This window comes from Cataglyphis hispanica, chromosome 8 (assembly GCF_021464435.1).
Source record: "Cataglyphis hispanica isolate Lineage 1 chromosome 8, ULB_Chis1_1.0, whole genome shotgun sequence".
Lineage (NCBI taxonomy): Eukaryota > Metazoa > Arthropoda > Insecta > Hymenoptera > Formicidae > Cataglyphis > Cataglyphis hispanica.
In genome coordinates, this window is record NC_065961.1 from 3,147,205 (window position 1) to 3,159,288 (window position 12,084).

At 29.5% G+C, this 12,084-nt stretch overlaps 3 protein-coding genes across 5 annotated transcripts in view; 1 reads left to right on the plus strand and 2 right to left on the minus strand.

Moving 5' to 3' along the window:
- The window catches only part of LOC126851724 (transmembrane protein 26), a 23,399-nt gene continuing 11,315 nt past the window's right edge, over window positions 1-12,084 (plus strand). The window contains exons 1-6 of one of the 2 annotated variants that reach the window (XM_050595975.1): window positions 1-590; window positions 1,781-1,958; window positions 2,190-2,594; window positions 2,901-3,268; window positions 3,545-3,880; window positions 4,222-4,280. In XM_050595975.1, coding sequence (XP_050451932.1) covers window positions 397-590; window positions 1,781-1,958; window positions 2,190-2,594; window positions 2,901-3,268; window positions 3,545-3,880; window positions 4,222-4,267 — 1,527 coding nt within the window. In that variant the 5' untranslated portion in view covers window positions 1-396 and the 3' untranslated portion in view covers window positions 4,268-4,280. Of the gene's footprint in view, window positions 591-1,780; window positions 1,959-2,189; window positions 2,595-2,900; window positions 3,269-3,544; window positions 3,881-4,221; window positions 4,901-12,084 lie in introns of those variants that run through there. The other variant, XM_050595974.1, reaches the window with a different exon arrangement.
- Window positions 5,119-8,410, minus strand: LOC126851629 (uncharacterized). The gene is made up of 3 exons (XM_050595779.1): window positions 7,866-8,410; window positions 7,132-7,429; window positions 5,119-6,831 (listed from the first exon to the last, which is right to left on the minus strand). Exons 1-3 carry the CDS (start codon window positions 8,408-8,410, stop codon window positions 5,119-5,121), a joined length of 2,556 nt encoding a protein of 851 aa, XP_050451736.1.
- The window catches only part of LOC126851726 (basic helix-loop-helix transcription factor amos), a 3,219-nt gene continuing 783 nt past the window's right edge, over window positions 9,649-12,084 (minus strand). The window contains exons 2-5 of one of the 2 annotated variants that reach the window (XM_050595977.1): window positions 11,339-11,496; window positions 11,154-11,265; window positions 10,570-10,778; window positions 9,649-9,980 (exon numbers count right to left, since the gene is read on the minus strand). In XM_050595977.1, coding sequence (XP_050451934.1) covers window positions 9,874-9,980; window positions 10,570-10,778; window positions 11,154-11,265; window positions 11,339-11,496 — 586 coding nt within the window. In that variant the 3' untranslated portion in view covers window positions 9,649-9,873. Of the gene's footprint in view, window positions 9,981-10,569; window positions 10,782-11,153; window positions 11,266-11,338; window positions 11,497-12,084 lie in introns of both variants that reach the window. The other variant, XM_050595976.1, reaches the window with a different exon arrangement.

The window sequence follows — 12,084 nt, forward strand, 5'->3', positions numbered from 1 at the left end:
CGCAGAATTTTTTTTTTAATGAACATGAATTTAAATCTTGAAGGAAGAGAAGATTCATGGAAGACCAGAATTCACCCCTATCCAAAGGGCGCATGTCCGCATCGCGTTTATCAGATAGTTCGTACTGTTCTTTAGCGAGTCGTCTTTCGATCCTGTTCTTTCTCTGATTATTTCCACATATTTTATAGTTCCTGATCATTATATTTAATTTACTTTAATTAAATAATATTTTTATCTTTTCGAGATTTCTCTTTCAATATTTAAAAATATATAAAATATAAGTTTAAACGAGAATATGTGTGAAATATACATGCAATTTAAACGCGAGTGACATGTGTACGTGAGAAGGTCAATTCGGTACGCGCGCAAATACGAAGGATTATAACAGTAACAATTATGACAAAGTTCTTAGCGACAATTAAGGCAATTCTCACGCGCCTGGTGTTTGCATCGCATGGCTTTATCGCTATTTGGCAAGTAACAACTTTCAAGAAGAATCCATTTTTCTGGTACCTGAGTTGTCCCATCTTATTGCTGTTCTTCGAGGGCATTTTTACGCTCACTATAAAGGAAAATCAAGAATGGAAATGGTACGTCAACTATCGATGCAGACATACTTTTTAGAAATATTACTTGTACGCGCGAAAAAGATGAAATTTATTTGATTTTATAAAACAAAAGAAAAGAAAAAAGATAAAGATATTTTAACTTTTTAATTATTTATATAAAAACAAATAATGAAAAAAAAAACAAAGTATTATTGTACATTTATTTTTAAATAAACTCTACATTTTAAACTTTTTGCATTAATTGTAATTTATTTTTAGTTATTAAATGATTTAATTTTATAATATTGTTTATTTGAGTCACATAATATAAATCATTTTTCATTATTTATTTTTTACATATTTTGTTCATATTAAATAATCATCATGTAAAGCTCTGTAATTTTCTATATTTTCATATATTCATACACGTACGCACAACTCTTTCTTTCTTTTACAAATTGTGGTAATTGTTATAAATAATATTTTATACATTTAACTGAAATTAAAACTGAATGAAATAAATAACAGATACGTGTATACATATATAATACTTAAAGTATTATTTTGTCTAAATTTACTGTCTAATTATCGAGATTAGATTATTTAAATGATTATTACATATAGGCAATATTGTAGATAGTGATAAAACTTTGCAGATAGGATTGTCATTGCGAGATTAATGTAAAAGGATATTTTCGGAAAGGGCGTGTATATTGTGAGAACATTTTGATTTGACAGACGGAAATTGGAGCATTAGTAACACGAGCACTGATGAGTTAGAATCCGCTTTATTCAGGATGTGTATGTGTGTGTGTGTGTGTGTGTGTGTTTATGTGTATTGTATGCGAGCCGGATCAAAAATTATTGACATCTTGGAAAGCAAACTGCGACCTGATTGCGTTTACCTGACTCATCGATAAATTTGTAGCTAAACATTAGATTCAGAATTCGGCATCGCATATCTGTGTTTCCTTAAAAATTTTGATATAAAAAATAGTATTACAATATATGATAATGGAATGTGAATATTATTCTTATATAAATATATAAAAAACTTTTTTTTAATATTTTTTATACATAAATTTTATATATAAATATAATTTTTTTATATATAAATATGTAAGACTATTTATATAGAAAATTTATAAAAGAAATATAATAATATATATATATATATATATATATATATATATATATAAATTATTATATATTTTTTATTATTATATTTCCAGGTTTTGCCCATCTGTATTTTTATATCTCAGTAGTGTGGTACCTGCAATTTGGCTATTGGAACTGGACAAGGTGGATAGAAGATTAAGATCTCGCGAATCAGATATCAACATATCCGAGAATTTCGATTTGTCCAATCTAGCAGCCGGTGATTTAAAGCATCTAGAAGAAGCTCTCGGCGTACGTATGATTTTTATCACTTTTTTATTGTAAGAAATAATTATAAATATTCCTTTCAAAATCAAACAACTTTTGTCTAACAGTAAACTTTTTGTTAATTTTATGGACATTTTTATATATTTGGGTCTTAATTTAAATAAAACACCTTGTATATAGCTCAATAATAATAATTAATTAATTAGCAGAGACTGTTTAAAATTTATTAAAACAAATTTTTTTTTTATTTTTCAGGTTGATATTCAATTACCGGACATTCAAATTTCCACGGAAACATGGGTCACTTTAATCGAACAATTTTTAATGTTAGTTTTAATAATCGGTCGGTGGATGTTACCGAAAGGTGACTTAACTCGCGATCAATTAAGCCAGCTTCTGTTAGTGTACATCGGGACTGCGGCTGACATTATCGAGTTCTTCGACTCCTTCAAGGAAGACAGAATAGCGAGGGAGCCTGTGCTTGTATACCTGACTCTAAGTATTTGGGCATGGTCCCTGATGCAATTTACGGTCGTGCTAACTGCTACTAAATCGAGGAAATCTCGACTCTCCAGTAGCGTCTCTAAGAAAAAGATCCGGACGGAAACTAGTTGCTGCAGTATCGATGTATGGGGAATCGCTTTGAACATGATTCTTCAGGTATGTCACTGAATAATATAAAAATCTAAAAAAATGTCGGACAGCGAAATGCGAAAAATATTGCTTTACACAATGGTAATATTTTGATTCAATTTTTAAGTAGGTGATTGTAAATAAATTTTTTTCTATTTGAATATTTCATATATAGCTGACGTTTATTGATAACGGGAAGAGAGTCCTTTATTGCCTTTAAAATTGTTTATTTCTTTTTTTAATGAATATAATTTTGACGCAAATCTGATAAAGTCTCTTATAAAAGAGTTTTAAGATTAATTTTATTTAATAAATATCTATTCTATCTTGCAGGACGGACCGTTTCTAGCATTTCGCTTGATATTGATAATTCATTATCAGATAGTCAGTTACATGAACATATTTTTTACATGCAAAAATACGCTTGTAATATTGCTGCAGTTGTATCGACTTTATGTGGTACAAAGCGAAAGCAAAAGCAAACGGAGCAAGAAATATAATAAAATGGAAGTGTCGAATATTAGCATTATTTCTAGAGGTGACATTTATAAGAACGTAAGAATGAAGAATTCACGAGATGATAATAGGCATAAAAGGCGACGTGATAAAGATATAGAGGCAAATTACAGTGAAACCGAAGATTCGATGGAGGATATCGATAAGTTTGATTCATCCCCGAGAAATGTTGTCTGTTCCAAACGGTTGGCATATATCGACTATTTCCCATGTAGAAAAAAAATAATTAAATTATTGAATTACAAAAAAGAAATAAATGATAGAATAATAATGAATAATGAAAGAAATTTATTATTAAGATTCAATATATCCTTTGAAAACAAAGTGTTATGTGCATAAATTTTGTATAAAAAAAATAGTATATTAAAACGAAAGAAAATTTAAAAAAGAAAAAACTGCAACATGACAAATTATTGCACAAATATTTTCCATTTATTATATTTAATTTATTGTTATTGTAGGAAAAGTCGTCAAGATACCGGATACTCGACGTCAAGTTCCCGTAATTCTAGCAAACAGGACAAATCGCAAAAACGCGAGGGGAAGAGAAGGTCGTCGCGTAAAGAGGAAACGAGATGTAACACTTCTGATGAGGAGAGACGTCAGAGAAGAGAAGACGAAAAGAAGAGAAAATCTTCCAAGAAAAGTGAGAGAAAATCGATAAAGATTAAAAATGACGAAGCTTGCGGTAAAGGATCTACTCGGAAGTTTGACAGTGAAAATGAATCCTCCAGCGAAGAGTTGACTGAAAGTAAGACTATTAGTAAAGGAAGCGAATCGGAATCTGACAGAAACAGGTGAAAACATTTTTAAAACATTAATATAGAATATTTGTGTAGATAATTGATCCTTCAAAGATGTTAAGATATTTTTTGATAATACATATATTTAAATATACATATATGTATTAACTATAGAATATTTAATTAATATCATAAAATTTTTCAATATTAAATCTTTTATTTGCATGTTTTATTTGAACTCGATAATCAGCAATTTTTTTCTTTTAATAAAAAAAAGATGCTAAATTATAAATATATTTTAAAAACATTTTGAATATTGTACATTTTGAATCTTTGTTACAAAGTATAACAATATTTTTATGATCTTTATCTATTATATTTTTAATCATTTACAGTGCTCGTAAGTACACACATCGAAAGCGGAGGCAGGGTAGAGATTGACAGCGAAATTTAGGTATTATAGCATTATTTTTCATTTATTCTGCAATTTTTATTATTTGCATCCTCTTTATATATGCTGGAATTAATGACGGCATAATACTAATCATGAAAACGAGACAATTTATCCTCTGAGAGATTAACGTATAAATAATATTTATAAAGCTAAAGAGATTTATAGAGATATTCTTAGTATTTTCGAAGTAATAGAACATGAATGTTTACTTGTATTTATTGATTAATATCTTAAATGCAAACATAAAAGATTGTTTTTAAATTTTTCTCTTAATTATGTGATTGCATAAAGCTTATATTATCTGACTACGTCTTGACAAAAAAGAAAACAATTATTATTATTAATTGCGAATTTTACAATATAATGCAATAAATTTTATTATTTGAACACAATTCTAAATCTTAATGCATGGATATCTAGACAGAATGTGTGTACATAGTACACATGTCTTGAGAATTCAATCGTGCACAACTTTAGACACTTCTAACAATAATGATATATACATAAAAAATTAAAGCAAAAAATGGACAAAAATATTAGAAAAAAATCAGTAATTTAACATAAATGTTTTATAAAAGAGAATAATGATATAGTTGTTATTAAAATATAAGTATATTTGTAATTTTTAATATACATAATATTATTCATATCAATACCTCTATATATGTTGCTTGTATAGATAAAATAAACGGAAAAGAATGTACCATAACTTATTATAAGCAAATTGCTCTACGAAATTATCTTGTAGATAAAAATTTCTTTATAATAAATAAACATAACTTTAAATTCAACGATATAATATACGTATACAGTAAAATATTATTTTATCATCAACTTTTTACACGACCGAGTTATTCCAACTATCTAGCCATTGAATGCTCTGCTTGCTGTCAAGAGTGTCAATATAGTTCGATAGATCATCTTGGTGAACGCCACTGGCAGCACAATATAAAATTGCAGTATTCTCCAGTAATTCCTGCAACGGTTCTGTCGAGACTTCAATTTCATCTTTTGAATACTCTGATTTACCTTCCTGTTGTGTTGTCTCAGTCATAACAATTTCACGTTCCTTAAATGTTTTAGCAGATTTTTCTTTCACATGTTTTAATGTATTTAAGCTCATCTGTCGATCTATGAAAAAAACTTGATTATTCTCTAATGAACAGCTGTTTCGAGCATTTTGTGTGCTGTTGACAGTCTCATTATCTTTGCTCTTTTCTCCTAGCGACACATTATATCTCTTCCATTTTTCCTGCAAGAGATCGAGATCCGCATTTATATCCGGAATTGTGAAGTTTTGATTTTCTTCTGCTGTTATATTTTTTTGCCAGAAGTCCTTCGGCAAAGCTTTGGCGCCTGAATTCGATATATTGGCTTTCATATTTTTTGAATCATAAATTCGATTATGCATTGCAGATTTTCTCAATGTACTATTATTGTATTCTGACAGGATTCTGGCGATCTCCGAAGTTTCACTGCATTGCGTACTGCTCTTGCCGGAACTCATCATCAGCATTTCATCATTTGACTCTCTGTTAATCTTTATTTTATCGGCGGATTTACTTTTGTGATTTTCTTTTGCAGCATGAACGATTTTCTCGTTTTCCAACTGATTTTCCGAGAAAGTCTTCTTTGCCGTATTCTCTCGTGTGTTTGTAGAATATCTCTTCAAGGTGTACAAATTGTTTTTCACTGATGACTCTTCGCGACCTAAAGCCGGTTCGCTCGACAAAATTAGCTTTTTATAGATCGACGACATGTTTGGCAGTGTCTTGTCATCGACAGACACGTCTTCCAACTTGGCTGGATTAAAGACATCCTTTACGGTTGCTGTGCAGTTTTCGTCGCTCGTTTTCGCAGCCGAATTCCTTAGCAAGATGAAAGAGTTGTTTGAAGCGTCTCGTAAAATTCGTTTTAAATTCATTCTGATCATCTCTCCGTTCTGCGGAATAATTTTAGAGCCATCGCTCTCCCCAATCGATCTCTGTGTTTCTGGTATATACGTTGCTGAAGATGATGGATAAGTCGCAGTGATTCTTCGACCGTTTGTGTTATTCATGACATTTTTCTTTTGAGCGTTTTGTGCTATAGCAATGGCTTCAATTATCTTTGTTTTTTCTGCAAACTTAATGGCATTCTCTGAGGAACTTATGGCGTTATTCATGACATTTGCCGTTTCCTTTGCTGATATTTCCGAAGAGCTCTTAGTTGTAGAAACTGTTAATTTTCTCTCTTCGACAGCTTGCTTGTACGTTGGTGTTATAACTTGCGAGCAATAACCGAGTACGCAGTGAAGACTTCCATGCATGCATGTCTCGAAGGACTTGTCCTCCACGGAGAAGTAAGTATTACACGTATCTTTGGCATTTGACGAACATCTGCTTTTTCCTTTCGTCCTTCCCTTTGGCTTCTTCTCGATAGAAGGGGCTCGTCGATCGCGATGCGGATCGACGGCGACCACTTCGATTTCCGGCTCATCGATAATCTCACAGTAGGATAATCCATCGAGGCTGGTGAAACACCTTCCTAGGTACTCAACTGCCAGACCAGCCTAGAAAATAAATAGATTATATAAAAGAGATTAAAGACCATAAGATCATATATAGAAGATATTGGAAATAATGAGGCTCATTCAGATTTTTTTTTTTTAACGAATTTATAGTATTGAAAATTTTTTCCTTTCTTTTAGGAAAAAGTTTTGACGAAAATTGCTATTTATTGTAGCTTCATAAGTTTTTATAAATTATATATCTTACCTATTAAGAGTTAAATTATAGTAACGAGTTTTTAAGAATATAATTTGATACGAAGAATAATAATAGGAGACACTAGGAAAGATAATTTTTCTTACTTGAGGATGGTAAACCGGTCTTTCGTGCATTCCATGCACAGGCCATTCCTTCCATTCAGTCTCATCTTTTTTGGTAGGTGCTTGATAAGTTGCACCTACAGTATACATTTTCCGAGTGACCGATCTAGTTTTCATATAAGGCATCGTGCCTGATTTAATACGTTTGTTGGTTTCATAATTTGTGCGAATTTCTCTCCTACTGTTGACTAATAGTCGTTGTTTAGATCGGGGGAAATCCTTATCAATATTCTTCTTAGATACCCGCATAGGATTTCGTCTCACCTCTACCGTCTCACGACTAGAAAATGCATCAAATTTTGAATGTAAAGAAGCAAATTTTAATCCGATTAATATCAGATTTTTCATTTGTGAAGATTTTTAATATATAAAATAATTTTATAAATTTTTATAAATTTTTTTCTATATAATTATTTTATAATGCAAAGTATGTAAAAAAATTTAAATGTTTTTTAGATTCTTCTGTAGTTCTAATTGTTTCTTTATTAAATTTTAATTTAAATACAGTTGGTAAAAAAATCCAGTTTTTTTGAAAAAGAAATTAGAAAAATTTTTCGAATGAAGAATTTGTTATAGTCAATCAGTGATTATTTTTGATAATAGGTCTAGAATTATAGAATTATAAAATTATAGAATTTTATTTTCATATTTCTTTGTTAAATATGACAAAAATATTCTACATCGATTTATTGCAAGGATCTTTTAATATTGCTCACGTTTTATTCCTGATAGCTCGGGTGAATCTTTTTGCTTTAGCAGCTGTGCAACCGGATGTCGAGCTGCTTCCACTGCTATTCGTTTCCATCAACTCTCTATAATCGCTATCCTCCTTATTTGTTCTCGTTTCTTGTCTTATCACGACTGTATCTGGCGGTAGTTTTCGTAGAATTTCCATGTTTTCATAGTACGTCGAGTCGTTCTGCAAATTTGAATTTCTATTCTCTTTCAATTCTCCAAATTGTCGGCGCAGGATCATCTTGGAATCGCTGTCGCTCAGCTCGATCACCTGGCGACTCGCTGTTTCACAATGATCTCTATCTGGTTCTTTCTCCAATAAAATCACCTCTGTCTTTCTGTCAGATATTTCCTCTTGACCAATGGATGTTGAACTCGAGATCAAGTCGCGACAGGCAATATAACTCGCATTTTCAATGACATCTTTACTTTGATCTTTTCCACGTGATGGACCGATGTCCTTAGAGATTTCTCTTTTCTCTTGAAAGGTGCACTGCTCGAGCAAGTTTTTTGGTGATACCTCCATTAACCTAAATTATTATAAGATTTTTCACGATACTGTGTTTTTATTATAGATTATCCGACAGAGAAAAAGTTTGCTTTTCCGGCATATTCAATATCAATGTAATTTATAACTAACTTTAATTGAATAAGTTTCTTCGTTTTCTGTCTGTCTATAAATAATTAAATCAGCAAATTATAAAATTAAATCCTTGCTATTAACTGTGCATTCTATTATACTTTCTGCATTTAGAATGAGATAATTCTTCGTGAACAATGAAAGAAAATAGAAATAAATTTGCAAGATAATGCAGTATTGTTATAGTACAGTTGAGAAAATACATACCTTATAACTTTATTCACTCTTCTTTACGGTTTCGGGGAGTTGATGGAATCTTATCAATCTTATTAAAAAAAATCTCTCTTTTATCAAATATATTTCTTTCGTTACAAGAACGTGAAATCGTAGTTCGTACTTTAAAAGACGATCAATATCGGTTAATTCTTAAGATATTCCGAAATCTTCTCTCACTCAAAAGATCGAGGAAAATTATAAACAATATCCAGATTAGGTAAGATGATCAGCATTCATCGGGAATAATAGAGAGATACTACTGAACGAAAAAAGGTTTCGCGGAGAAACGGAGCACTTTGGTCGACTATCACGGTAGTGTCGTCTTTCACATGTCTCGTCACGCTCGTCGATTGCACACATGCACAAATTGATTCGATGAGAAATCGACAAATGAAGGTTCTCTTGAAAAGAGAGCGTCAGATTTATAGGGTGTAATGTTTTAATTATTTAATTAAAAATTCTTAAAATTAAGGCAAACGTATTAGTTCGTGAACAAGATCAATTCCAAAAATAAAAATATACATTTTTTATTGATATTAAATTCTTTTAATTTATGCTTTAAAAAATAAATTTAAATAAAGTGAAGTATATAGTGTTTGATAAGAAAAACGTGAAGTATTAATCATATTTTTTAAGCTATGTTTTTTATACAATTAAAAACAGATAAAAAATCAATTATTTTTTTAATTAATTTTTAATCATTTTTATAAAAATAATTTGTATTTAATGTAATAGGAAGATATAGTAAATATAATATAATATAATAAAGGTCAATTTGAAAGATCTATAATTCACGACAGAGTGTAAGATAAAAACCTATATTGTATGTAAAGTGGACACTCACATATATATAAATAATAATAATAATAATAAAGATAACCAAGAATCTCGAATAGCATCGATTTTATTCCAAAGCAAATACTATAAATTGCACTAACTAATTCTTTTACACGTAGATACTGAATACAATACTCATCGCTCGTATTGCACATGAAATTAAACGAGATCGCGAAAAAGTTTTTAAACTTTTTCTTTTTCTTTTTCTTTCTCTCTTTCTCTCTATCTTAACATGAAGGTATTTACAAAGAAAAGAGGAATTGCTGTGTGATTTACGAAAAAGTTTTGTAGGATATTCAATTCATATTATCAGTTGTCAGCGCAAGGGTTGTAAGCACCGATCGCCGATTTGGATTTACTCCCAAATTCTCCCAATTTATCCAAGACAAGCGTGCTGTCAGATCTGCAACAATTATTGTAATATACGATACAATGAGAAGTCATAATGTGTTGCGTGATTTGTAAATCAACATGTTGCAAAATTCATAAGATTGATTTTATAAACAAATGTATATTGTAACTTTTTCGATAAATCTGTACAGAAACTTACATAGCATGGATTACTTTGATCTTGACATATGATGTAGCTATTTTACAGATGAAAACACATATTTAGTTCTCTCGTTTAATTTAATATTAAAATAAAATTTTTTTATTCGCGTTGTAATAATGATTAATTTTTAAACAAAAATAATTTTATATATAATATTAATGTAAGAAATAGAATGCATTAATACTGTTAATATAACATGAAAGTTTATGAATATAAAACAACAATGAAATATTTTTTCTTCAATTGAAAAAATCATAATAATTTTATGGCAATTATATATGTAATTATTCACTTAATAATATTTCAATACGTTCTAGAAGAAAAACGCATTTGTAACATGAGATATTATCTGATTTTATATGTATTAGTATGTAATGTATGTGTATAATTCTTAGTGTCCTTTTTCAAATATTTAATGCAATTAAAACTGAGCATATACCGCTTGTGTTCCATTCGGCGCGTTCGCCATTTATCTCACCCCTAAGGCACCTCTCGACATACGTCAAAGGATCGAGCCTGGCCGCTAAGACCTCGCGCAACAACGCAATATACGCAATAGCCAAGCGCAAGGTATCGATCTTTGACAGTCTCTTCTCATAGGGAAACGTCGGCACGTGGACCCGGAGCTCGTCGAAAGCCGAGTTGATGCTGCTAAAAATTGCAATCACACTGACAATCCGCTCATATATAGTATCTTGTTAAAAAAATATAAAAAGAAATCTTAAAGTGTGTATGTATATGTGTGTAACACATCACATTGCAAATCAGTTTATTATTAATGTAAAAAATATTAATATTATAACGGATAATAAATATTAAGAAATAATTTTTTTTTAATAATGATTTGCAAAGTAGCTTGTGTGATAATTTTACTTTATACTTTTGATATCTCTAAAAAATTTTTAGACACATATTATACTTTTATAATACATGTATTATTGTAAATTTTATTACGGACATATCCGTAAAACATTTTAGTTGAAAAAAAATTAACTCTTATTATTACTTTAGAAAATTTCTTACCTGAGCATACGTTTTCTTTCACGAATATTAGCGGCGTGTCGTTGAATTCTGTAAGGGCTACCATTTGGATAATAACCTTCTTCTACACCATTCATCTCTGTGTCATTATGATCTGAAAAAAAAATCATGTAATAGTATTTAAACAATCAAATGCTGAATTATTATAATTATTTAATGATCAATACCTGGCGTTGAAACTGGCATATGGTAGTGCAAGGGAGAATGTGTATGTGGTGACGTGTGCGTGACATGCTGCGTGGACCTCCCTGCATAAACACATGAAGGTAATTCTGCCAAATCTTCCTCAATGATATCATTACTGGGTCCCACAAAATATTGAGTACTGCAAAATTACAATAATAATGTGCAATTAATTTAAATTTATTTTATTATAGTTTATTATAGTTTATAAAAATAGAATTTATTTAAGAATGCATTAATTAAATAAGTTTTATACATATAATACTTTGTATAAAACTGAAAAATTGCATTTTTTGAAATAGTATATAGATTTTGTTTAGAGATTAATACTTACATAATATAACTAATGTTATATGATATTTTTTACTCATTATTATATATACTTAATTTTTTTAAATAATTTAGTTATATTTAATCGAGAGTTTAATAATTTAATATATAATATTTTTAATAATTTTAATAATTTATTTAAATAAATTTTTTATATTTTTTCTGTTTTGTTTAGTCAGAAATTGTAGCATAGTACATTTATTTATTATGTGATAAATAATAGTGCAGCACAAGCAGCTTTTTTTCTTTTTACGTAAAAGAAAATAACAATAAATATGAAAATATATGCGTGTGATTAAAATGAAGTATATAAGTATAAAATAATAATATATATATATTTTCAACATATTTTCTGGAAAAATAGGAATCTTGTATTATCAAAGTTTCATAAATTTTTTAA

Excerpts from the sequence above, each read along its gene's own strand:
- LOC126851629 (XM_050595779.1), bottom strand. The coding sequence starts at position 8,410 with ATGGAGGTATCACCAAAAAACTTGCTCGAGCAGTGCACCTTTCAAGAG. Across the intron at positions 7,430-7,865 it reads CGAGCTATCAGGAATAAAAC|TCGTGAGACGGTAGAGGTGA; the intron begins GTGAGCAATATT and ends TGCATTTTCTAG. Across the intron at positions 6,832-7,131 it reads GACCGGTTTACCATCCTCAA|GCTGGTCTGGCAGTTGAGTA; the intron begins GTAAGAAAAATT and ends TTTATTTTCTAG.